At 39.6% G+C, this 27042-nt stretch overlaps 1 protein-coding gene across 2 annotated transcripts in view; it reads left to right on the top strand.

Moving 5' to 3' along the window:
• The window catches only part of RSRC1 (arginine and serine rich coiled-coil 1), a 165473-nt gene that overhangs the window by 82724 nt on the left and 55707 nt on the right, over positions 1 to 27042 (top strand). For both annotated transcript variants that reach the window (XM_054835884.1, XM_054835883.1), the window contains one exon: positions 9039 to 9090. In XM_054835884.1, coding sequence (XP_054691859.1) covers positions 9039 to 9090 — 52 coding nt within the window. The remainder of the gene's footprint in view (positions 1 to 9038; positions 9091 to 27042) is intronic.

Below are 27042 nucleotides of genomic sequence, written 5' to 3'. Positions count from 1 at the left end.
TGATATTCCAGGCTGCTAGTAAATAAATGGGTGGATGGTATTTTTTAGCCTTTAGTATGTATCTGGATACAGTATTATCTCTATTTTTCTCTCCTATTAAAGTAGTCATGTGGAATTAAGGGCTGTGTGAATTCAACATTTTCAGTAGTTTTTCCTTTTAAAAAGACCTGCATTTGCCAATTTATTTATTTTTTTTAAATCTTATTTACAACTCTCTATTTCTGGTGGGTAGTTAATCCATTTTCTGTATCCGATTCCAGTATGAAGGCCATTTTCCTTGCTTTTTTCCAATAATTTTCACTGAAATTAATACGTTATGTTTTACGGTCCTTTAAAGGAGCACTTGCTACAGCAAATATGCAAAATGATTTGAATGCTGCATGAAAATCACAGAGCTGTACAGGGCTATTTGCCACAGACGTTGCCTTCTGCCTTTGATTTTGTTCCAATAAGCCATCGTCACTTATTTCCCAAATTTCGATTTGGTAATATTCTAAAGTAAGATGCAAGTTTTCCTGAGCACCTTGCGTATCATGGTTCTCTGAAGATGCTGCGGAAACCCGCGTCTCTCTCGGAGGAAAAGCCTAGTGAAGTGGAGTGTATGTAAGAATCCGTGATTAAAGTTAACAAATCCAAATGCTTTAATGACCGTTTATGTCCTGGATGATAGAAGGGAAAGGATTTTCTGAATCCTCTGCTTTTGAGATACGGCACGTGTCGGAGTCTCTGTTATGTTCAGGGACAATATAATGTGGTTCCCCTTTGATCTCAGTTTTGTAGGAAAATTCAGTTGGACAAAAAGCGTGTAGTCAAAATACTCTTTTGTATGTTAACAGAAAATTCTAACATTCCATGAAGTTGTTTAGCAGCTTTGCAGCTGGGACTTTATACTTATGCCAACAATTTTGTCTCTTCTCACTGGGCTCCGAATTGTAATGGCTGGGCCCCGTCGCTCCCTTTTGGTACCTTTCCTTCCCGATTTTGATACCTTGGCGGTCTTGGAGGACTGAACAGGGCTGGCTGCACAGCTTGGAAAAGTTTTCCGGACCTTTCCGTGAAGGTACAGCTATGTTCTGCTGGCTCTGGCTGGCAGAGCCTTCCTCCCCAAACGGATACCGCTTGGTTATTTATCTCTTCGGTGGGGTGCATGTGTCGCTAGTTAAGCTGTTCTTTTCACTTCATCATTAGTCATGTTCTTTCTGTGGCCTTTACATACATTAAAGGGAAAAATGGCTTTTCTGGCTCCACTTTTTTTTTTTTTTTTTTTTTGCCTAATGATTGCCCTTTCCTAGTTAGTATGTTGCTGATGCTGGCTTTTTATTTTTTATTTTGTGTGGAAGTGCCCAAAGCATCTGTGTATTTGATGGACAGGTATCGCTATTATGCCATATTATTTTCTCCGCTTATAATTCGTGTATATCGCACTTTGATAATTGTCTCAGTCTGACAATGTCTAAGATCAAAATTTCTGTTATGCTCCATTCTATTTCAGTGCCGTAATGGAACATTTTAGTAATTTGCATTAAACGGTAGCTAGTATGTGTGGATGGGAGGTCTTAGGCAATGGAGTATGAACTGTTTCTTGAGCTTAAAATGTTTCTGTTCCTGTTCAGGCTATTTATCTAAAGAAAATATCAGGGATTTTGCGATAAAAGAGTGTTTCCTTTTATTAGTATCTATAGTTCTCTACTGTGACTGGAGACTGTAAACAGCCTGACAATTCCTCAGATTTTATTTTTCCATTTTCTTTCTTTTATTTTTCTGTTTTCTTTCCCCAATTTCATCCTCCTCCATAGGAGTAGTAGTGTCAAACGGCTGTGCCAATATAATATAATTTTTATCTGTTTCATTTTTAGCTGCTGAACATTTTCATACAGCTAGTATAGCAGCTGGATAGCAGGAAACCCAAATTCTCCTTTCTCCATTGTAAATAATAGAAAGGTAGTTCTGGGCAGGAAGCAAGCTGGGAAAAATCCTGTTTGTAAAGTGAACAGAATCAGTACCATCGTTGACTGGGTACATTTCCCCAATTTATACATTTCCATGGTTTCTCAAATGTTCAGGTTTTTGGAACAGGTAGATCCCCACTAGGCCAGGACGCTGGCCCTACCGTAGCTGATATCTGAGTGTGTCACTGATCGATTGTATCAGAGGAGAAACACCGACTTAGACATAAAAATCATTTTAACGTCCAATCATTTAAGCTGATTTATGTCTGAAAATGTAGGGGTTTAATTCAAATAATGCCAGCTATGCTTATTACGTTTCTATGTTATTAATTCATATTATGAATTCTTCTCTGGGATTTTTTTTTTTTAATGTGGAAAAATGTTCCTCTATCAGTTTTCAATTTGCCACCCTCAAATTCATTCTGGCTCCTGTAAGAAAAAGACAATGATTAAAAGTTCTCAATCTCCTTTGGGTTTTTTGGGTTTTTTTATATTGTATGCTCCTCTGAGGTATTCTCTAATACAAGTTCTTTATTTTCAGTTTCTTTGGTAATTATTGTCCTTTTTTTTTAACTCTCTTAATGAGGAATAAATGACTGAAAAGGAATCCGACCATTCCTATGCTAAACAAACACATCACATAATCTTTTCCATAATTTGATCAAACTCCATTGAAAAGATAGCTGGGGTTAGGGTTCTCTGTTGAGATAGATTTGCTAGAATTTGGATGTATCATAGTTCAGGTGAAGGCAGGCCACTGGCTTACAGAATATATTAAAATGAAATGATATATCTATCCCCTTTGTTTACTTTTTGTCATTTCTTCCTTGTCTCTTCGGATTACTGATTTACGCTGAGGTCTCCTTTTAGCTGTGCACAATGATGCTAAACTGTTTTTTCCTGAACTGGTGCTGTTCTTTGAGACCGCAGTGAGGAAGGTGAGAAGTTCTCCCCAGTGCGCCTTATTCTCTATTTATCAGCGTTACATTTTGATCCGGCTCCGTGCTGCTGTCATCACTTGATCTGGTTAAGCCTGTCAGCCTCCCGTACCCCTAAATACCGTAGGTACCTCTAAATTCGGTGGAACGCCGTCATTTGAGGTCTTTCCCGGATCCCCACTGCAGCTGTAAACACAGTCTCCGTTTTAATGCGGAACAGGTAGCGATTGCTAATACTTGTGCGGAGTGGTCATTGGTAATTTTGTGCCTTGATTACTACTTCTCTTTTCTTATGCAGGACTTTAATTAAAGCTTTTGGCATGTCAATGGAAACAGCAGCTTGTCTTTCCAAGCTGCCGTACCAGAGATCGAATAGACTCATGAGATGTGGTTGGTTTTTCAGTGAAGACACCATTTAGGCAGTATATTAACGTGATCACTTTTCCTTTGGCTCTGAATGGAGCCTCTCCTTTAGATGTTCTCCATCCATTTAACAGCCAGGCCGCTGTCTTTATCCCCACAAAACAGCTCTCCTCTTCATCCCAACTGACCACGGCATCTCCGTACGCTTCGTTCCCCTGCACTCCAGCCTCCTTCTCTAACTGGAGGCCACCGAGCCCCAGACATCCCAGCCCACCGTCGCTGCGGTGCAGTTCCCCGTTGCTCTGCCCAGCCTGGCTGCTGACCCTGTCTTTCCCCCCCATCCGTGCCTGTGGCCGCCTACACCCGCAATCCGGAGCCTGAAACAATTTTGGATTTGCAGGTATGAAGACTGCATTCCCAGGCGTTTCCTGAATTGCATGAAGAGGTGATTAGCTTCAATTATTTTTTTTTTCCCCTGTATGATTTCTCTGGTTTTGAGTGAAAAGCAAGCCTGAGAAGAATGTACAAACAGAATCACTTGATAAAGCCTCCAGAACAGTCCTGGTTGCAGTAAGGCTGGGGAATTTCTCTTACGTTCTCAGCTTTGCCAACTTTCCTTTTTCTGGAATTCATTGCAAACAACATTTGCTTTAGGTTTCTGACCCCCTTTGGAAATATTCCCAGTAGTTTTGGATAGCCGTCTCTTCAGACGAGTAGGAAACTTAGGTTTTCTTCTTTCTTTTTCTTGTTACGCTTTTTCTTAACTTTTTTTTTTTTTGAGCTCATCAGGCATTGGGAAAGGTTAGATAAATGTCCCGAGGAAAATGACGACAGACGAGTTAAAATGGAAGGATGGATTTGTGCTCAGCTTTCAAAGTCATGTATAGAGGGCACTTAATTAGTGTTTATTTATTGAATCCTTTGGGTATTGTTTTGATTTTCTTTTTTAAACTGGAATTTTACTGTCTGCATTTGCGTAAAGAGAAACTTGAGCCCGGGCAAATGACGACGCGCTGAGGAGATCTGTATTTGACACAACTACGATTCATATTGCGTTTTCAGTTGCGATGTGTGGATGTGCTACTGTCATCCCAAACCACGAGCAGGAGCGTGCTATGTTGCCGCTGTTAGAGTGGCATTTGGCCATGAGGCCATGCGTTGTCTTCAGGAAGAAACCTGGGCACAAGCCTTTTCTTCAGGGGCAGGGGGAGAAGCGACATGAAGACGTTTCAACTGGTATAAACGAACTAGCTTGCAAAGGCAGGAGATCTAGAGCTTCCTACTTTTCTCATGTAATGCCTGGTGGAAATGCTGGTTTTTCCAGTAAGTGGAAAATCTCTTTAAATTACGAACTTGACTATTTTTGTTAAACAAATTCGATATCCTACGTCCTCCACACGAGTAGACCGTTGCATTATAATTTCAGGCGGCGCGTGTGTCTAAGCCAGCTAAGGAATGCTGGCAGCGTTTGCTGCGGGAACGTGGCGCTGAGGGGCTGTCGCTCATCGCTCGTGGTCGAGATGTGGAGGGCTTAGGGACTGCTGGTTTTGGCTGAGTCACATGCAAAGATAGAACGTTTCTGTAAAACCACCAAATCTGATCACTATCGCACTAAGGTTTGTTAGGCTTATAGAGATTCTAAAAGAGAGAAAAGTCCTGTAGTTAAATTATACCCAACCAGCGTCATTAGTGATGACTAGGAGGAATTGAACGTGTCCAGTTTTAGCACAGACAATAAACGATATTCCACATGAAACTTCTATAGTCATAAAAATTAGGTAAGAGAGTGTTGCAACTCAAAATACTGCAGCATCATCAACTGCTTGAATCTTGTGATAATGTAATGTTTTCCAGTACTGACAAGAGCCACGCACATTACTTGATATTCCCAGTCATTACTTCAAGTGGAAGTTTGGGCTGTCTTTCAAAACTTATTGTTTCTCAAATGTTTTCCTCTATGTTCTCAGGTGTATTTTCACTTTAATATTGTGTTCTCAGTCAAAATTGTTTATTGTGCATCATAAGTAGCAGGAAGATTTTAAAAAACAAAATCTAGCAGCTGAATTGAAGGGTTTGTTTCAAACCTATTAATTAGTTTGGTAAAATTTAAAAGCTGAATCCCCCCTTGCAATTGAATATTTTGAAAGCAAAACATGACCCTGATGGCATGTCTGAAGCTGCCCATCAAGCACATACTTGCTTCCTGTAGCTACTAGTGGCAAGCAACTTGTGTGTGGGTGTTTTGGTTTTTTTTTTTACACAATAAGCACTGAATTTCAAGTTACGAGACACTGTTTTTAGTGCAGTTTTATTAAAAAATATGCTATTTATGAAGTGTAATGCAGTAGACATATTGCAAGAAATGTAAGTTAAGAAGGATGTGCCACATCTTCCTAAAAAAGCTTGCATTGAGAATTGAATACTTTTGCTTGAGATATCTGTGTGATCAGTAATTGTTACTAATATTTCTGTTTTATGGTGTCCTATAGAATACCATACTTTTGTAAAGCATAATTCCAGTGTGTTACCAGATGCTTTTTGACATACGTAAAATTCATCGTTAGGGATGCTCAACGTGCTTCACGTTGTTCTACGCTATGCCTGTTAGGGAATTCCTTTCCTGCTCTTACAGTTAGTTGTCACCTTCATCAGTTGGTACTATAAATACTTGGTACTTTTTTTTTTTTTTTTTACACTGTTTTGAATTCTTTTCCTTCTGTCTTATGCTTAATACCTTATGGAAATTGCAAGGGTTTATTTTGCAACTTGTGCTAGACATCACTCTGATAATGTTTCCAACACCAATCATTTCACCATTTTTAAGTTTCCTGAGGGCCTTTCTGAATGTTGTCATTTAATAGTCTTCTAAATCAATACTAACCTCCAGTAGTCGGTCTTTTTCACAGATTGCTAACGGCTTGTTTGGAGGTCTAATTGTGATTTTCAGGTGAATTCATCTTTGTCCATTTTCTCAGAGCGTTGGCCTCATCCACCAGTTGGACAAATTCTTTCTGGAGCCAAGCTAGTAGCCGTTATTTAAGAACCCTTCATCCGTTCGTTGTTCAGGGCATATCGATTGGTAACAGAGAGGCATCTCTGCAAGTTCTCCTGAGGGTATGCCGATGTTTGCGAAGCAACTGGGCGTCTGTTGGTGCTCGGGCTGCAGTCAGGGCAGGACGCCGGCAAAGCAACCGCCCGTGCGGTTTCCAATGGGACATTGCTCAGTAAAAGAAGAATTTTAGTCTAGCCTGTCTTATACTGACAAGATACATTCATACCTACGTGAGAGCAGTGGGAAAAGGCATTTTGAGCTGTGTGGAGCGTTTCAGAGGAGGGGGAGCAGTTGTGTCAGCGCTGGTGGATCTCTGTGTTTGGTGCTGGGAGGTGTCACTTGTACGGCTGCTCACTGCTTTTCCTTCTCCTTCCTCCGGACCCTGGCTTAATATCTGCTCTTTCAGGGAATTATTGGTGGTGTGGTGGTGCTAGATGTTGCCACTGTGAGCTTTGAATATGTTGATAACTGTCAGCAAGACATCTCTCTAGTCTGTAGTGCTAGACAGACCGTTCCATGGCCAAAATCCTTTCATTTGAGATATCCAAGTATTTTTTTTTAAATATCTAACTGGATAACTGCTGTAAGAATATAAGATTGTATCTCTTAACACAACCAATCCCATATCATTTGAGACACACTCGAATCTAACAGCAAAAGGCTTCTTTAGAAATGGGTCGGCTCGTGCTGCTGCGTGCATCGGGCAGCCCGTAGGAGGGAGGATGCAACGTGGAGATGGGAGCGCAGGCAGGTTTTTTACACCAAGCGCTTTTCCTTCTCTGCTGAATTGGACTGTGGTATCTTGCCATGCTAAAATAACCTTGGAGATTTAATTTTTTTTTTCTTTTATATCTCAAGTTGTCATAGGAATGGAAAAACCACGAACCCAAGTACAACTTTTCTGAAACTTAGTAAGTTGGGCAGTTTGTTCTGGAAGAAAAGCAGATCCTTTTCTTCCTCTCCTTTCTTTCCTCTAGTGACGTATTTAATATGCCAAAACATATTGTAATAATTAGTTCATTGCAAGAGGAAGAAATGTGAAGATATTTTTACAATAAATTTCAAGATTTTTCTTGCTGCCACCGAGATTAGTGGTCAACACTAATGGTAGCATTGGCATAGTAGTTATAATAGTAAATTTTCCCTGATAATTTTGGGTTTGTGCAAACAGCTAGCAAAATTCTAACCTAAAAATATTAGACCTCTATACAACTAAAATCTGGATTTTCATTTAAATTTCCTTTTTCAGGAATTAATCTGTGGATTAATGTAACATCCTTCATATGGCATGCTAATGAAAGGAGCAATCTGTAAATTCTTGTAGTAGAAATTGAATTGCTCTTTGCCATCAGTTAGCCTCACTTGATAGGTGCAGATATAAAGTAAACCAAAGGATTAATAAATAAATAAAAAGAAATAAACCCCTAAAAACCAGAAAACATCCTTCATATGGCATGCTAATGAAAGGAGCAATCTGTAAATTCTTGTAGTAGAAATTGAATTGCTCTTTGCCATCAGTTAGCCTCACTTGATAGGTGCAGATATAAAGTAAACCAAAGGATTAATAAATAAATAAAAAGCAATAAACCCCTAAAAACCAGAAAACAATTTTCTCTTGAATTAGTCGAGGATTGTGTGTGCTTCTGCACACAGTATTAGAGATATTCAAACTAGAAACTTTCTCAGAGGTCTCTCAGATTATGCCAGTGCATTTTTCAGAATACAAGGCCACTTTATGCAGATCATATTTTATAGTAGTATGATATCAATCGTGCTGTAATCCGTGATATCATGCACAATACAATCTGTGATGTCATTGGTTGAAAGAGCTTTTGAGAAAAGCTAACTCTCTTGCCCTACAGAACATCATCAGTTGGGACATTCATCGTGAAGAGCTTTGTATAATTACCTTGATTGACATTTGTATGGCTAATGGGGTGAAACTGGAAGGGTGCAAACTTAGACTGGTTATCAGAAAAAAAAGTTCCAGTAGCAGTATCTGCCTAGAGTTTTCAAAGCTCAACAATGACACCAAAAATTTCCGTCATGTTTTGTTTTCAGTGCAGAGCAGAATCCTCCCAAACTTCTCAGATGTTTACAGAAATAATCAACTTCTGAACTCCGTGACAAATGTGGTTTGTGTATAAATTTAACTGTGAAAATGTTTGAGTGGCTTCAAAATTAGAGGGATGGCAAGCACATTGGACACAGTAAAACATCACTTGGAATAATTAGCATAGTGGGTACACAGCCAACAATATGTTCCTCAACCCAACAGATGTGAAGAAATACCTTAAGGAGAGGAAAAAATCAAAACAGATAACAGAAGAAGTGTGAAAAGCTGGCCATAGTAATCACATTAAAACCAGAGTTTGAGCATACTTGTGTAACCACGTATTTTTGTGTAACGGGGTCACCAAGGAGCTGGGGAGGATTTGCTGTTGGAGAACTGAGGAAGGAGCTGGAGCTTCAGCTGGCCACGGCTGTGGGTGCTCAGGTTGATTGGGGTGCCACAGCGCTACCTAATTGGGATTGTATTTTCTGTCAATTCTGAAAATTTCTGATAGTTTCGAACTCAAATAGGATAGTACTCATTTCAGTCTGGAAGTTTCTTTGGATGGCGTGTAGGACCGAGCTGCTCGCCGTTGGTGATGGCAGTGCCGTAGTTGGTAACGTGTGACCTTGCATGGCGAATGTGCAAACAGTTCTGAAGATCTGCAATTCCTCTCTTTTCAGACTCCTGCTGAACAGGCCAAAGCCAGATTACAGCTGGTTCTTGAGGCAGCTGGTAAGTGTTGCTATCATAAGTAAAATTATGTTCTTCAAAAATGTATTTAACTTTCATAATATCAGAAAATCGAGACTTGTCAAGACAGAAATTTTATCCTTTTCTATTTGGCAAATGCTAAGTCCCTTTCTCCACAGCTCACTGCAATTTCTGGTTAAGATGAAACCGGTGTGCGTCATCATTGGCGCTTGGTAAATCCCTTTAAGGAGATGTAATTTTTGTTTGCTGTTGAGAACCAGCACTCAGGCTTCATGTGTTTGTCCTCTTGCTGCTTCTGCTACTGAGACTTTATTCTGTGCTCTCAAAAATTTGGTTTTGTTTCTTTATTTTCTAGCACTGAACTGAATTAGTGCATAAATATATATATATTTATATTTATTTGAAGTGGTAGCAGAAATACATAGCAAGCTTTCCAACAGGCTCAGATCAAGAGGCTGATCTATATACTCGTTCTCTACAGAGAGAAACATGCCTATTTAGTCTAGCACTAGTAAGAAGGAAGGCAAGATGCATATCTTGGTAACTATTTTTAATTTTGGAAGCTTTAATTTAAATAAAAATTGGAGTAATCGTGTAGTTTTATGCCAGGTTTAAAACTTTAAAGAAATTGTTGTCCTATTGTACCCAAGTTGAGAACATCGTTCCTTTTATCCTGCCTTTTTTTGCAAATGTTGTACCCAAGTCCCCATTAAAGCTCAGAGACGGGGATGTTCCCAAAGGTCCCGTCCTCACGGTGGCACGGCGTGGCAGGACACCCGCTCTTCGCTGGGTTCGATGCGGAGGTTTTTGTCTTCTCTTCACCCACTCTCCAAACACTTATTCACAAGAGCTCCGTGTGTTTTGATACAGTTATACTATGATTGTGAAAACGTTACTCAAGAGCCTTACACTGGAGTAGGGTTGTGGTAATGATAATACATTTTATAAACGAATAATCATCCTTTTATATAACATTACTGGATGTTCTTTAGGTACTTGCATTTGTCTTCAGATTATTAAAATGATGATTTAATGCTCTAAAGTGGTAGTCTGTGTTGAGGTTTGTAATCCTAATTAATTTCTATATCTTATTCTAATTTTCCCATTAAAACTTTGTCAGTTTGTCACGCTAAAAGGATAGCCTTCAGTATTTCGTACGCATTGTAATAAATACATATTTGTCTTTAGTTTTCATCTCTCATATATGTATTTTTAATTTATAAACAGCAATTTCCAAGAAATAACTTCCCCCCCCCCCTTATGGAAACCTTCTGTTTTAAGGAATACTCATCTTCTCACACTGCTGATATTTTTTCAAAAATGCGTCTAGCCTTTTGTGTTGCATAGTTTCAATTGTTCATTCATTGTTCCCCATAACTTTTAATAAATCTTTGAAGCATATAATTATAAAATAGATGTGACAGCACTGACCTAAAAAAAGCACAGTTTGTGTATCCTACTCGCATCTGTCGCACCTCATTTTTCAATTTAACACCTGGGAAATGAATGAGAGATATCTATGGGTTGTATAGCATCATAACCTGGCTCCCAAAAATGTCCAGAAACATGCAAAAGGTCTATGACATTGTTCAATTTAAATATTCACAAGTGAAGTCTGAAACTTAGAGTAAAGCTGCAAGCTGGTCATAAATAACTCGAGGGAGTTAATCTATTTGTTTCTCTGACCATCTAAAATATAGAAAAGTTCTTTCCTGGCTTTATTTAAGTCTTGGTAATCTCAGGCATTTATGAGATCATCCCCCACCTTCTTCCCCCAGTCCTGTATTCAGTCAATTAAATTGAATTTTTATTAAATTGGTGTGAGAGGAGTGTTGCAAATGTTAATAATGTCGTTTCAGTATCTTTTTTTGTGTTTACTCATTGCAAAATCAGGACTTTTTTCACCTTTAAGTTTAAAAAAAAAAAAAAAAAGAAATCTATATTAGACAGTTACTGAGCAGCTTTTCAAGGAGTTCACGATCAACCGGTGAATTGTTGTTGCTGTTGTAGCATGATGCTGTATGATTTAATTGAATATAATGTGAATTTAAACCTGTACTTTAGTAACGATGAACAAAGCTGCTGTTTGTGTGTGTGGTGCTCGACACAGGGTGCATCCCAAACTTGTGAATTAACTTGTAGGCTGTCTGGCTCTACACGTTGGAGGAATTGCTCCAGTCCCACTAAGCGGGGGTTTACTGGTTGTTAATGGCACTGGTTGTTAATGACACTCCTCTTCGGGAAGGTCCCTTCGTTGTTCATCTTGATGGACCTGCTATTACGTTGGCGTTTCCATTCTGTGAATATCCCATCTCCCACGACAATCTAACATTTTCTTATATTGTTTGTGCTCACATATATTTGCTCGCCTCATTCTGAATACTTCCGTATCTTACTCTATGTAAGAATTAACCTAGAGAAAAAATACTTTGCTTACTTAGCAAATTTTTTGATTCTTAATATACTGGAAATGCCTTTGGGTAAACGTAACACCAATACAGCAATTAATGTGTAAGGGGACAACAGATATTAAATGTTAATGTGCATAAACCAAAGCTAGTTTGTCTATAAAATACCAATGTTTGTTATAAAAGCAGTATGATTTGAGATTCAAGCTGATGGTGGGGTTTGAAGTTTGCCTGTGGCCTTTTCCAGCAGTACGTTTATCTGATACTTGAGTTTATAATCTGCTATTCACCGTGGCCTCATGGTACTGCAAATTTAATTTATTTTACTATCTCAGTTTCCCGTTTGTTTAGCCCCATCAAATGGTCTAAATTCCGATGTATCCTTTGTCAGCGCTCCTACCGTACGTTAAAGCATTGTATGGAAAATGGGAAGAGAGATGGGAAGTTTGTTGTGTACGCAGGGAAAAATTGAACGTGTGTGCAATCGGACATTCATTTTGAGAAAATAAATTGCCTGCAAGTAATGATACAACTTTGCAACGTGTCCCTGCTGAACTGGAGAAGTTGATTTTCATCACATTTGTCTGTGCTGGAAATGGTATTAGAATGTACCTTTAATGACTTATATTGGCTAATTAAACCTGGGTAAGGAATGGTGGCAGGTTAAGTGCACTCTGCCGGGAATCCTGCCCCATCTACGCTGCCGGCGCGTGAGTGCGGAGTCACGCTGCCTGAGCTTCGCCAGGAGCAATTCCTTGTCATCAATAACTGCTTCATTTGAAACTTCTCTCAGGACCTGGAATTTAAATAGAATTGAGGGAAAACCGTCTGATTTCAGGGCTTAAGTTCAGGTGCTTTCTTCAAACCGGGCACAGGAACAAATGTATTTGTGTGCGCTATACACGCGGATTTTTTAAGAGAAGGCGTTTGGGCTGGTGCTTTATCAGAGAGCAGAATATCTGAGGGTAATTTGTTCAAATGTAAAAGCAGAAATTCCCAACCTTTCTCCAAGCATAGGAAATGTCAGCCCGAAAGCTGGTGGCACCCTGTTCATGGGCACTAGGCAGCAAAGTTTAAGTGGGTTCAAGCTGAAGGAGGGTCGATTTAGATTAGATGTTAGAAAGAAATTCTTTACTGTTAGAGTGCTGAGGCCCTGGCACAGGGTGCCCAGAGAAGCTGTGGCTGCCCCTGGCTCCCTGGCAGTGTTCAAGGCCAGGTTGGATGGGGCTTTGGGCAACCTGGGCTAGTGGAGGGTGTCCCTGCCCATGGCAGGGGGTTGGAACTAGATGGGCTTTAAGGTCCCTTCCAACCCAAACCATTCTATGATTCTATGAAAACAGCTAACCCTGCTTTCATGCCAAGTACTGCAAAGGATGGCATTAGCTACAGACAAGAGGCACTTCATCAGGGGTGATTTCCAAAAGCATTTAGGTACAAAAAGGTTTAGAAAGTCTTTGCTTTAGTCCTCTTCTGGTGTTTCAGTGAAATACTTACATGTTAGAGTTGTCTTCTCAAGCTGAAGACGTTTGTGTGTATCTTTTTTTTTTTTTTTTTGTGCTTCACGTCAGCCTATTGACATGGAAATTATGTGGCTTTATCCCTGTGGCTTTATAAGCAAGAGAAAGTGGAATATTGAAATACTCTAATAACGTTATGGATTTACGGAATATAGGTTTGAAAGTGCTTTCAGTATGCCAACTTTTCCGAGTCCTGTTCTAGTCCAATGGCCATAGTTTAAAAAAGCTAATTATACATTGTTGTGTGCCCTTTGCTCTTCACCACTTTCTTCATCACCAGAGCTGGTTGATTTGAGGGAAGGTAGGTCCAGTGGCCAACTGATCAGCCTCAGCAGGAACTGTAGGTATTTAGTATCTTGGGAAAATCTACCTTAGATATTAATGTAGGAAATAAAAATTGATTTCTCTGAAAGACAAAAGATAGCAAATAGTAAACCAGACTCTTTTTAATTGGATTTTTTTTCTTTTTTTCTGGTGTGTTTTGGGGATGGGAATTGCGACTTCTGGTCTCTTGTCGTGGGAGAGCTGTTAAAATAAAAAAATATTCACCTGTATTTGTGAGGGGAAGAGGCCATTTTTGTGTTCAGGTAATATAGTGCTGTCAAGAAGTTTTGTCTCCAAGTCCTTCATTCATGCTGACTTTGTGCTTTGTTAAATATTTTTTTTCTTTGTTGGTGTAGATTAATGTGAGTATCTTTGCACTCATTAAGCAGGGTAATAGTTGCAGATACTGAAGCACTCCGCTTAAATTTTTAAGGCAACTGATTTTTGATTTATAAAAACTGTCATTCGGTAGAGGTTGTTGATCTCAGGTATAAATTTGTATTTGCGTGACTTTATTTACTTACCCTTCTTAATATTGAGATACAAGAAAGCCTTTTTAGCATCCTCTAACAATATCAGAGCAACTTGCCGTGTTTGAGCAGATGTTAAGCAGGCAATAGTTGAATGTTAATTTTGAGAGGGTGGTATGTTTAAGCCTATCTGAAGTATGTTGCATGTGGGCCTTCCAGACTTAGCTACAATGCTTTGTCTCTTGGGAGAATTTTAAAGCTAAACCTCTTTCTTTTTGTCACTCTATATGGACTCTCTCAAGTCAGTATAAAGCAGATCATCCCTAGGCTAAAGCTCTTCAGCTTTTGTTATTGGGCTCTGTAGACCTGTAATTAGGCCTCCTGGCAGGCCTTGCAGGCCAGTTAATGGTCATATGGAGTTTCTATGAGGCAGACTGGCTTTGTATAAATCCTTCGTAGGGATGCGTTTATGGGTCACTTCCTACCAGGACCGGGCTTTGTGCTGCTGCCCCACGGGCTGACAGGGAGCAGGTTCCCTTGACCATCGACAGCTCAGTTTGCGGCGCACAATCTACCCAGCTAATCCCCAGTGTAAACAGAGGATTTAGCTGAGCTTCTGTCACTTACAGTTGCCAAACCACTTGGGTGTCTGTGATTTCTTTCCCAGACTTCATTACCGAGAGATGGAGAAGCACAGAAGATTTGAGCTGGGGTTTTGTGTTAAACGTTTGCTTGCTCGTACCGCTAATTTTAAGGAAAAAGTTTGCCCTGCGTCGAATCCTGCCTTGCTAAAACCCGTAAGCTCGACAGAAAACCTCAAAACTTTAAAGCTGGTTAACTTGTGCCGTAAATTGTTGCATGGCAGCCGTGTTTTCTCATAAAGATTAAAATATGGATGAATATTCCGAAATGTAAATGTATCGATGAGAAATAGCACGTGGACATTTCAAACTATCAATCTGGCTGCCTTTACCAAAGTAGCCTGAAAATTTTTCTACGGTGGTAAGCAGAAGTGTCTTACTCTCCGTATAAAGATGATGACAAAAGGCAATTGATCTGGATTTTCAAAGGTCTAGAGTTGAGATAAGTGACTGATCTATTTTTGGAATCTGCATTTCAATCTATCACTGAAAGAGCATTCAAGAATAGAGCATTTTTGTGCAAAGAATTCTTGACAGTTTATTTAAAGGAAGCTTCAGAACTGAGACGCTAATGCGACATTAGCAATATGCGGAAAAAATTGATGAATACAGATCATAAGCATTTAACGTTTATCAGATCTGTTTGGCAGCAATTCTGGATATTGGATATTTAACTCATTATCTTTGAATTATACTATCAGATTGCTCCCTTTAATTTTGCACCATGCGTCTTTATTACTTTTTGCATACTCCTTAAAAAGAAAATTACTGAATGTAACAAGTATTTTGGCCTTAGCTGTTGTAAAATGCAAGCGTTTTATAATGCTTACTGCATTTTTTTAAAATCTACCCATTATAATACATGTTACTGGGGAGAAAAATCCTAATTTGCACTCAGTGCCTGATAAATAAATAGTCAAATATTCTCTACTTTCTGGTATCAAAATGGCTCATAACAGATGTGGCTGAAAGGACCACATACGTAGACTGTATGATTTTAGTCTGGTGGAACTAATAGGATCACTTGCTACTTCATAGATTCTTGCTTTTCTTTTACTTTAATAAAAACTGTTTAGTTAAATAGGATGCCCTCTATGTTGCTTTTTTCTAGCTATGCAAAGTAGTAAGACAGGCAGGTGGCAACAAGTATGAAAATTTCTTTTTATTGGTGCTTATTTTTAAATGCCAGATATATAAGATGTTTATGGATTTCTCATTTTGATTATGGTTTTCCTCCTTTTGATTTTGCTATTTGTGTTCTTTCTGCTGAAAACTTGATGGCCTAAGTTTGAATTTCTAATTATGCAAACCATTTTAGAAGGATGGATAACGTGTTGGTATAGATGCACAAAGGATGAAATAATGTATAAAGTCTTTTACCTGTTTCATGGGAATTTAAAAATGGCTTTTAAAGTAATGCTTCCCCCAAAATTGTAAGAATTTGAACTTATAACAAGCTTAAAAGTTGCTCAGTATTGAAAAAGAGATTCGTATAATTACTATGGGGGCATTTAATATAAAATTCGGATTTCTATCAGTTTCAAACAGTTGTTTTGATTAGTGTCTATTGACACTTTGGATAGTTGAATTTTACTTCTATTTATATAAAAATCTCAATTTCTGGGGGCAAAGATGTCTTATTGAATTACCTTTGCTCTATATGACAAACATGGATGTAGGCGCTAAAAATGTTTTTAAAGGTGTTTTGTGCAGCATTTCTTGAACCCTAAGCTAAGGAGAATTTGAAGGTATAAAACTCACTTCATCTTTTAAATAGCTTGTCCCCATCCCATCACTTTTGCTGCTTCCAGCAAGCATTTGCAGTTGACAGCCTCCTTCTCCTTTACTCCAAGAGGGATTTCAGGTGCAGGATGAGGACCTTGGGTTTTGTTTTACTGCAAGCTACAAAATAGCACGTAGCGGTTATTGAAGATGAAATTTGTATTGTGCTCTTATACTGAGGACAAGCTGTTAAAACATTAAAAGCAAACAAGCGAAAAAAGAAGTGGATTAAAAGACGTTTTGGGTTGGAATTCATGAAGCTCGCTTTGCAAGGTTGTCCTGAGGAGGCCAGAAATTTTTTGATGTGTCCAGAAATAAATGAGGAGAAACCATCATTCCCATTGCTGCTGTGGTTTCAAGTACAAGCATTAATTGCTTGTAGCCCCAAGAAATTGCCATTTATGGTTTTTCTTCCTTAATGCCTTTGTCGTTGTAATACTCTCTCCATGTTATCTCCTCCTGTCATGGCTGAGGTTTGCTCAGGAGTAGCAGGTTTTCCTGGATTGCGTCCCTGTGTTCTTCACGTGAGCAAGTGACACAGAAAACTTGGGAATGAGTCTGAGAACGTGAGAGCGAAATGAAGAGGAAGGTGGGTGGGGGAAGGAGAGGACAATTGTCCTGAAAACATACATGTGAGACATTGCTAGCATAGTATACCCTCCATAGCAGGTGTCTTCAAATCTGAAGACCATTATCTCCTTATTTGCAAATGTTAGACAACATTAAGAGTTGGCTGGTACGGGGATGGCCAACCGCAGGCACAGACGTCGTGTTTGGCACTGATGGAGTTTTGGGCTGGCAGTAGTGACTAACAGTTTGGTTAAATTTGTTTTGTACTAAACAGAGAGGGTTTTCGTCATTGGTTAGTACAGGAAATTCATAAATGTATGAGACAGTTGTCTTGCATTTGTGAACTGCAAAAAAGGAAGGCAAGGAGAGAGATTCCCCCCCCGTCTGCAGCCTTTCGAATTGACACGCAAACAGACGTGGTGATCCTTTCGTGCGTGCCAACCAGGATGCAAAGAGATAACGATCAAGTTTCTTGGACTGCTACTTCTCTGGCTATTCTCGAATGACAGAGTAACAACAGGGTGCTGCTTTTCTCCAGCTGTGTCTGACCTGGGTGATATTTTCTCCCTCTGCCCTGCGAGAGAGCCTGAACGTGCTGTTTATTGGTACCCAAAGTACCAAACCCGCCTTGTCTTCATCAGCCTAATGTCTGGGTTTGTCTTCCCAAATGCTTAGACCCAACTAGCAGAGGCTTTGGTAGGTGGTCTGAATGTGCCCCCCACTTCTCTCGGTTCGTTATTGGAGAGAAATGGGAGAAACCACGTCTGTGGATTTCATTACCTGTTTTGCTTCCTTTGTGTCACTCCATTAACCCCAAAAGTGAACCTGAAGTCCTTCAGAATTATTCCTCTGCAAGAAGATCAAGCAGAAACTTCAGGAAGAACAACACACGAAGCTCATAGGGCATTTTATTCTTCTACAGTGAATGTGTGTTTTCAACAATTTGCTGTACAGTGAATTTTTTTATTTTTTTTTAACCTGGAAAATAGGTGATACCACGGAATTTCTTTGACGTCGTTCAACAAAAGAAGTGTTATCCTGTTGTTACTGTCACAAATTATTGCTTGGAAGTGTTCATTAACAACATCTTAAATCCAATCTGTAGTAGGCAGACAAGAACCTTGATTTCTGTTGCATCCAGATTTTGAAGAGAGGGCATCAGGTGCTTAAGGCACTCCAAAAGTCTTCTGAGTATCTATTTATTCTCTCCCTTAGAGTACTAAAAAAATAATACTTTCTGCATGCAAAGCAACAAGTATGTGAAGAGTCATTACTCCAACTAATTATTTTTTTAACATATTAATGGTCTTGTCCTTACAGAGTATGTGATTTTGAAGTGCAGCTGTTTTGTGTCATTGGTGAGCAAAGTAAACACTTGATTAATCAATAATTACTTCAATAATTAATTCAACTTCATTTTCATGATTGCTGAAAAAATATGGAATTTTAATTAAACAACTTTGGGTAGAGAATAAAGTGTGTTTGAAACAAAGTAATTCATTTTTGCAATTTATAATACCACTGTATGTTGGTATCTAAAAGCCATTCACTTCATGAACCTCTTTTAGGCTCTTACAAGAGATTTAAGAAAATATAAAGCTTTGAACCGTTTTTGTAGAATGTGGGTTTTTTTCCTAGTTTAAGAAGCCAATGAGTAGTTGCTAATGTAGGGATGCCATAATGTAAGACAGAGCCTACCAGTAGATTTTACAGTAACTTTATTAGTTAATGAGCATTTATTGCCTTTAGAAATATCCTAAAGCTTTTAGAATTGCTATTTTTTTGTTAGATTTTTATCTGAGACCTGTTTTTTGTGCTACCAAGAAACAAAAGTATCTCAGGCTTACATTATAACTAATGGGGTTTCAGTAATATTGTAGCATATGGTATACATGATTTTGATGCAAATATGTGTACTAATTATGTGCAGATGAATCTTTCAGTCCTGCTATTGATCTTAAGTCAAAGACAATTTTTCAGTTAGCTTAAGTTTTATATCAATTCGTATTTAGCAACTTTGCCCAGTAATTTAATTATGCACTGTTTTGGCTGCAGAAACCATATGTGGTTGTGTGGCTGGTTTCCGTTTAAGCTTGCCTTTTGGGAAATGTTATGTCTTAATAGTGATAGCAAAATATTTATTTCTCTTACTTTACCCGATGTGTCGTGCCACCTTCTCCATGTAGGTGCCCGCTTTGGTCTGCGGTGGTTAAAGCATTAGCCAGAGTGTGTGTCCCTAGGATATGTTATGAGAGTACACCCTGTAAATCTTTGGATGTTTACCGCCTTTCCGTTTAGATTTTCTACAAGTGAAACTGGAGAGCGTTTGGCTGGATTTTATAGCATGAATGCCCAGAAGAGGGCTTTAGAGTGCTCGGTCTGCTCAGCAGCTCTGGCTGGTGGGCACGAATTGTGTGTTTAAATGTTTTGGGCTTCTCCGTCTAATTTCCAGATGTGAAGTCTGCCAGAATGTCTCACTCAGCTTGCTGAAGGGAGAGATAAGTGGGGAAGAAATACAAGGTCCTTGCTCCTTCTCAGTGTCACGACGGTGCATCCTGCAAGTTTTTGAGCATGGAGTTAATTACAGGAGGCCTTGCTCATACTCCAGCTGGTAGGCATCTCCAAGGCACCTGTGACTTAATAGATAAATACTCCCTATCAGTGGATTTGAGATCACAGTGCCCTTTTGAGGTAGAGCAACAGTTTCAGGGAGTTTCAACGGCTTACCAACAGTCACAGGTAGTCTGTAAGGGAGCAGGAATGAAGCCCGTGTCCCAGAACTTGGTCTCATGTGTGACCATGTCATCCTCATTTCCTCCTTAGCTCCAGACTGAGATTAGAAGTTGTAATTAGTGCCCTATCTGCCTTTGTTTTTCAGCTGGGAGAGAGCTTCAGGGTTGTCCAGAAATACACATTGTTACATGCCGAAGCAAAGGTACCTGAACTGCAGGTTCAGAATTAACTTTCATTATCATATTTAAGTATATACTCACAGAAAAAAGGTGGACTTTCAATCAAAGATGAATATTTCTGTTTGTCAGTGCTACTGCACAAGATACTGTAAGTTTAAGAGCCAGATACCGCTGGAGTTATCACTGATGCTGTACAGTGCAGCCCATTCTGTCATGGAGCAGAGGAACGCGGAGGCATCTCCACCGAGAGATGGTCTTTCGGTTGTTGGAATTTGTGTCTCACCGCAAGAAGGTCATCGGAGGAAATCTTCCCCTCGTACCGCTCCTAGGTGGCTGTAAGGTACAGTTAGGAGCGGCACTGGGAAGTTTGCGTGCTCGCGAGGGTCTGCACGCTGTGGTCCAAGCTGGGGGTCGGTCGTGCGACAGCTTGGGAACAGGAGGCAGCTGAAGCAGCAAGCTGGAGCTGGCTCGCCCCGGTGGGGTTCGGCAGGAGAAGCGAGGTGGGATCTGGTCACTACGTGCGTGGCTGAGGTGGGTTCAAACGGGACGCGGTGTCCGTAATGGTGTTGGTGACGGCTCCGCCAATTCTCGCAAGCAAACTTTGGAAAGCTTCCTTTGTTCTTCTGCACAGTAACGGAGTGCAGCGTTGTTCTGGAATGCGAATGGCAGAAATACAGAGTGGCTTTCCAAATCTGAAGGCCTGGAAAATAACAGCAGGAATTTGTGCATCTTGGTGTATGCAGCTCCAAGGGCCTTTTTTTCCACGTAGTTCACCATCAATTCTGCTAAGCTCCTTTGCCTACTTGTTGAAAATGTTAATTTGCATCATTTTCTTGAAATATTTTGCGGGCAGTGGAAATCAAAACCTGCCATTTTTGTGCTTTCCACGTTCGTCCTTTCAGGAAAAGCTGTAGTACAAGCACGTTCCTCCGAATTCGGAGTACAGTTGTCCAGCACCTGAAGATCTTGTTTCACGCCTACATGATCTTCTTGTAAATCATATGTATTAGTTTTTTCACTTGGACCAAGAATAATATTTAATGTGGGTAATAAAATTCTTGTTTTACATTTATTGAAAGAATATTTATCACAACTTTATTAAATATGGAGAACTAAGTGTGCCATTTTGTCCAAGCGGTTTCGTTTGCTCATGTTTTCTTTGTTGATCCAAATGAATGAAATTAGAACAAACAATCTCGGAGTCATTTGTAATCAAGAGCTGATTAATGGAGTTTGGTTTCATAGCCATTACTCATTCAAGAACACCTGATATCTTTCCCATAAACAAATTGTGTTTGTCCAAATTAAGAAATTAAATGAAGCATTTGATGAGTTTATGATTGACCCTTCTAACTCTGAGCCCATTAGTCAATGTCGTTATCATACAAAACTGTTTGACTAATGTGCTGTCTGAAGAAGCATGTGGATTTATTATGATTTCTGATTAATGCATGCTGCAAGCCAAACTACTAGATTGTAATAATTTTTTGATTCTCATTTTAGCAGGCGCTGAAGATTTTCATTTGTGATGAAATGCATTTGTGTCCCATTAGATTTAGAGATGATTATGAGGTGTCGACTGAATAAATCTTAAAATATAGTAGTGGATGTCTTGCAAAGATTTTTATTTTATTTTTTCCCCCAGGGATGCAGTTTTGTTGGGCTTTTTAGAAGGATGACTGCCTATCATTTAATAGGAACTTCTGTCTGACTTCCAAGAAATTCTCACACTTATGAGACTACCAGTAAGAATTTTTATGAACATAAGAATTATTTTTTCTTTTGTATTGTTCATACTTCCTTGTGTTATGAAATTTTAATATCTCTGTTTAAAAAAATGGAAGGGGAAATGGGTGCTTGGTTATTTTGGCAGGATTTTATATGACAGTATTTTCTGCCTGTAAGAATGGTCTTGAAAAGCGGACTTTAACATAAACTTCTCTAATAATAAGATGGCTTTATCTTTTAAAATACTATAAATACTATTCTTTTGAGATCTTTTTTTTCAGTTTTGGATAGCTAAAATTATTTTCTTTTTTTAATTTGCACTTTAAATTGTAATTAATATAGGCTCTGTACAAAATGGTAGATCAAGTATCCCCTTCATTTCTTGGAAAACAGATATCTTAATCCATGCTTTCTCAGCATTTTGAGAAACTTGATTTTGGAAAAAATATGGCATAGTGAAAATGCAGTCTTTGGAGACAAAATTGTTTCTTTTTTTCCGAAATGTAAAAAGCATACATGTGGTATGTCTATTTTAAATGGTAATGCTCTTTCTGGATCGTTTGGGTATTCGCAGTACAACCAGTGACTTCGCCTGATGTTTCATTTCTGTGTTTCCAGGCCACGGTTCTATATTGCTGCTTTTTTGGCCATAGGGTGGAAGTCATGCTCTCTGATCTTCACAGTTCACAGCTAACACTACTTGCCTTTATTGGATCCTGCTACCTGTAGATATCAGAACTTATTTACCTTTTTGATTTGAAACGGAAAAGCATGCAAATATACTTGGAGAAGAGGATAAAAGTGCATCACAGGCGTGCAGAGAAAGAAAAAATGGGCATAAAGGGGTTTTTTGCAGAAGAAATAATATGTGTCTTTCTTTAGACAAGTGGCATTGCCGTCCCTACATGCCAAAGTAAGCGGTAACATGCCTGGTCGTGCCACGCTGATAGTGGGAGTCAGAACCACAATAAACTCAGACGGGGTGGGAGGGTTCCTGTGTTCCCTCTCCGGTAGGATATTGTCTGTCCTGGCAATGAAACACACTTTTGCCCTCTAACAGCATCCTACTTAACTCAGAAAGAATTCTTTCAAAGACTGACTACAGCTCCAGTCTCTCAGCTACCTCAAGTAGTTTATTATATGGATCGATAATTTTATCTAAAGAAAAATTCCTGTTTTCCCTTTGAAAAAAGTACCTGCTAGCCAGAAGCCTCGCATGGTTTACTCCGAGAGCTTGGCATGTTAACCATTGAGGAGTGCATTCAGGGAGTTTCTTCCAAAAAATCTCCCAAATATGCGACAAATAAACTTCCACTAACTGCCTAGAGCTATATTTGCCTGTAGCATTTAAAACTCCTAATTCCTTGTCTAGTGTTTAGTTGAACAAGTACCGACAATCTTCTTTTGATCCTAAACCAGAGTGTTAAAGAGGGAGACTGAGACGTGAGTTAAAACATTGCCCTGGATGCTTTTTCAGAACAGCTACAGCCTAATAATAAAATGGTAGAGACGGGTTTTATTTACTTGAACAGTGTATTGGCAGATATAAACCCCATATACATGGGTATATACACGCACACATATGTATTTCTCTAGACTTAAAGAAAAGCTAGACTTTGATTTAACACTCTTCCAAATGCGAATCAATATGCAAAAGCAAGGAAAGTCCATACTGAATTAAATGTGCAGACGATGCTTTCAGCCACGTTGCCACAAGCTTATTAAAGAATTGCACTGCGATAGGTGGGAAAGGGCAAAATGGTGTCTTTAGTAAATGGCAAGAGTAATGAAAACTTGTGTCCTTTGCCATATCACTTGTATTGATTACCGTAGGAGGAAGGAAAAAAAAAAGTATTTCAAAACACAGCTAACACAAACGATCAAATTGTATGCTTTTGTCAGATCCTCCCTTTAATTCCCTTTCTATTGCTTTTCTCTATGGCTACAGGGTAATTTATTATTTAAGATTTCTGGGCAGGCTTCTTTGTTTAAGCCATCATGTATCCCTTTATGTTGTTAAAATACCCAGTGAAACAATTTAATCAGACTATTGTCTTAGAGGTTTTGAGCATTTTGTGCTGTTGATCTTAAACCCTCGGAGAGTCTTCTCTGAAAAATGTTAATGATTTTATAATGGTGAGCCTCTTTGAGCAAGATGAAATTGCGATTCCGTTGCTATCAACTCAAGGCAAGAGAACAGGAAGGCTCCATCGTGGATGTCTCAGTTCTTTATGAAACAAGGGTTATTCACATTTACATTGTGAAAAACAAGTCCTTGAAACCCCGAACTGGCTCTGAGCAGAGCAGCTGAGTGCGGAGCTCCATAGGACTGGAGCTGTGTTCAGGCTGAGGGTCGTTAACTACAGTCGGTGGAGATTAAATAAAGTGTCAGTTATGTTGCTGTGTATTTATACAGCGCTGAAGCGGAGGGGGAAGGCAGCGATGTCTATATTTGCTTGTGTTATCAAGGTTTTTAATAGAAAGAACTTGCGCTGCAAACTGATAGTAGTTGAACCTATGCCTAGTAGCTTATTTCAATGGAAATGCAGCGCTATAAATAGTATTCTTAGCAGTGTTTCTATTAATTAGTGTGTCAATATGAAATATGAGCGGTTGCTTTTTGGAAATACGCAGCAGAATTTCATCCTGGAAATTGTTTCTGCTCTTCTCGCTCTCATCGATGGTACCCATCTGCAGCTCTGGGTTTGGCTCCCGTATGTTCCTAACTTGCAGTACCACTTGGTTTCTGGATTTTCTGGTCTGAAGAGTGGGTAAAACTAAGGGAGAAAGGAAATTAGCTGCGGAAGAGTGAAACGGTACCAGGCAGCTACAAGTTCCGTTAAAGGGAGATTGTGCCCAGCCTGGCCCGGGTTGATTAAACCATACAGAAAGTTCAGCTGCTTTTTTTCAATTCTGGGCTTAAGCCCCCTCAGAGGAGAAATCTGAGGGAATTTAGCTACGGTGGTTTGCATACGTCCCCAGCAATCTCATTTTCATAGGCTTAACAGCTTGAGCAAATTTGGGCATAATTTCATGGGAATGTGTTGCATCCCAGGTGCTGCTGCAACTGCGGGGGGCTGTAGAGCTGCTTAAAGAGAAGATCCCAACATCTGTCCTTGTCTCTGTCTTCAGAAACAGTTATGCGTAGATAACTTACCTCCCTCCTCACAGCAAAGTAAAGAAAACAAAACCCAGAAAAACCAACTGAAGCACACCTAAGCATGTAAAATTTTAGCCCAAAGAGTCAGTTCAGTGAAGTTGCAACGAACAGGTTCTAATAGTGAAATAATCCTAATCGGATGTCATGCTGTCATCATCCTGTGACACAGTGGGTTCTTCATCCTGGGCTATGTTATAGAAGTGCAATTATTCCCTGTGGGCAGTGGTCAAATTATTTTCAATGAAACATAAATTTCACCAGAATCATTATTTACTCACTGTGTAGGGAAACCTGCGGCACTTCCATTTTACGCGTCTTCCTTCTTTTCCTGCCCACTTCTCTGAAGCTCCTGCCTTTATCAAAATCTATCAAGAAGGTTTCAAAACCAGTCGTGTCAGACCTGCTGAAGCTGATGGTGTAGCGTCCGTCGCTCTCGAAGGTAATCTGAAAATCAGTTGTCTGTCTTCCCGTGTTGTATGCCTGGCAAAGGAAATCTCGAGGCTTCAGTGAAAGAATTGAGATTGTTACGAAGGATGCTTGGAACTGCACGACGTCGCCTAGTAAACCGCTGATTGATGACTCAGAGTTCAGCAGTGATGTTGGCAAGTGTTTCGGTAAGGGAATGTATTTTTTGCCTTTAGCTGTAAATAGGAATTTGAGAATAGCCCGTGCTCCTTTGCGTTGGCAGTACCTTTAGTACTTAATGACGTCTCAATTTAAAATACCTTGCCCAGGTGTTTGATGTTGAGTGGAAACGTTGGTGTCCACGTTCCAGTCCAGCACTTCTACCCAGGGAGTAGTAATGTATGGATTAAATAAATGTATTTTATAAAATGCCTGTAGTCATTAACAGGCGTTCTGAAAACCCGATCATGGACCTTGTTGCAACCTAGTCCAGAAACGTGACTCTTCACGCGTTCACGTCGATGTACATCGAGAGCAGGAGATTTACCCAGGGTGAGGGCCAGAGTTACTACAGTTTGTAGAGTTATTTGTGGACCAACCAAAGTGCAGAGGGGAGAGATTTTTATTTACTTCTATTATTGCTGCCTTTGTCAAGTGTTTGTTCGAGGGAAATTATAATCAAGTTTGCCACCAAAATTTGAATTCAGGGGATGGAAAACTCCTTAGGTCAAGTGACGGAGCGAGCTGCAGCCGGACCGACCGGGGCTGCCCGCGTACGCTACTGCAGCGGCTCTGCCGCACTCCGGCAACAAATCGAGATAATTAAGGAATATTCTCTTTGGGGCTGTACCGTTTCCAGGTTTCTGTACAGATAGACTTTTTAAAAGCTTATTGAACAAACTTATTCCTAGCGGTTTTAGTGGCAAGCACTGGACTTTTCTGACCGAAGCCGCCGCGGTGCCCTTTCCCTGCGCCGTGTTTCCGCGCAGAGGACGCGGTGCCGGCACCAATTAGCTGTCATTAGAGCTTGCTTGGTGGCCCTGGCTGGCTGCACCTCGTCTGTGCCTTTAAGCTGTACGTTATTGACATTTTATTCAAAGACCCAGCCTAGAAACAGATGATAAAATGAGCTGTGCTCTTCAGCAGATAAATTTACGGTATTCAGCTGTTTGTAGGTGATTATGCAGGGCTGCAACAAAATAAAGCCTAAAGCATCGTATTAGCTGTGCCGTTTATGTGGGTGCTAATACACTTTGAATAAAACCCTCAATTACTAAGCACTTTTGAGTCCTGACAAGACAGTCCCATGACGTTAATGGTATCTTTATAACCTTTTTAACTTCTTGTTTCTCTGACAGAGCACTACAATAACAGCAATGGGTTTGCCCTTGGCAAGCAAAAACTCATTTTGAGAGGATAATAAGTATTTACTATTTAGATAGCTGGCAATAAAATTTCTCTGAATGAGATTTTACTGAGAAAATACAAACTGATTAAATTACTTTCTTTAATGGACTGGTGAAGCATGTAATAATAGTTTGTTGAAGCAGCAAGTCTAATGTTTAGCTCTATTTTTTCTTTTTTCCTTTTTTTTTTTTTTTTTAATGTGAAAATATAAGCTGATTCTCTTTCCAAGTAGAAATTTTCACTGGAAAACTTATGCCAACCTTTCCATCCAAGGCACAAGATATTTTTTCATCTTAGAAGTGGATAATAATCTCAAATGTTGACAGCCAGTATTCTGGTCGCAAAGAGTTTGGGGAATCCTAAATATTCTTACAGAGGATTACTACCATCTGGCACCAGGGTACGTGCAGAAACATGTGGAATGTGATGTCAGCCTATATCTTAAAAATAGGTATTTCTTGGAAAGCCGTGTAGCATGCACTGTGTCCCAAACCAGAACATTTTGTAGAACAAAACCAGTTTGGTAGCTGGGTGTGTTCCAACAGGAGCCTGTTTCCCAGGTGATGTGCAATATTTATGAGATTAAGAAAAAAGTCCTCTTAAGAACATGTGCTAGAACACATTCGGTTATTTAAAATATTTAGGTTTA

This window comes from Grus americana, chromosome 9 (genome assembly GCF_028858705.1).
Source record: "Grus americana isolate bGruAme1 chromosome 9, bGruAme1.mat, whole genome shotgun sequence".
In the NCBI taxonomy this organism is placed as follows: Eukaryota; Metazoa; Chordata; class Aves; order Gruiformes; family Gruidae; genus Grus; species Grus americana.
The sequence above is the reverse complement of the archived record's forward strand: the minus strand, read 5'-3'. Positions and strand labels throughout refer to the sequence as shown.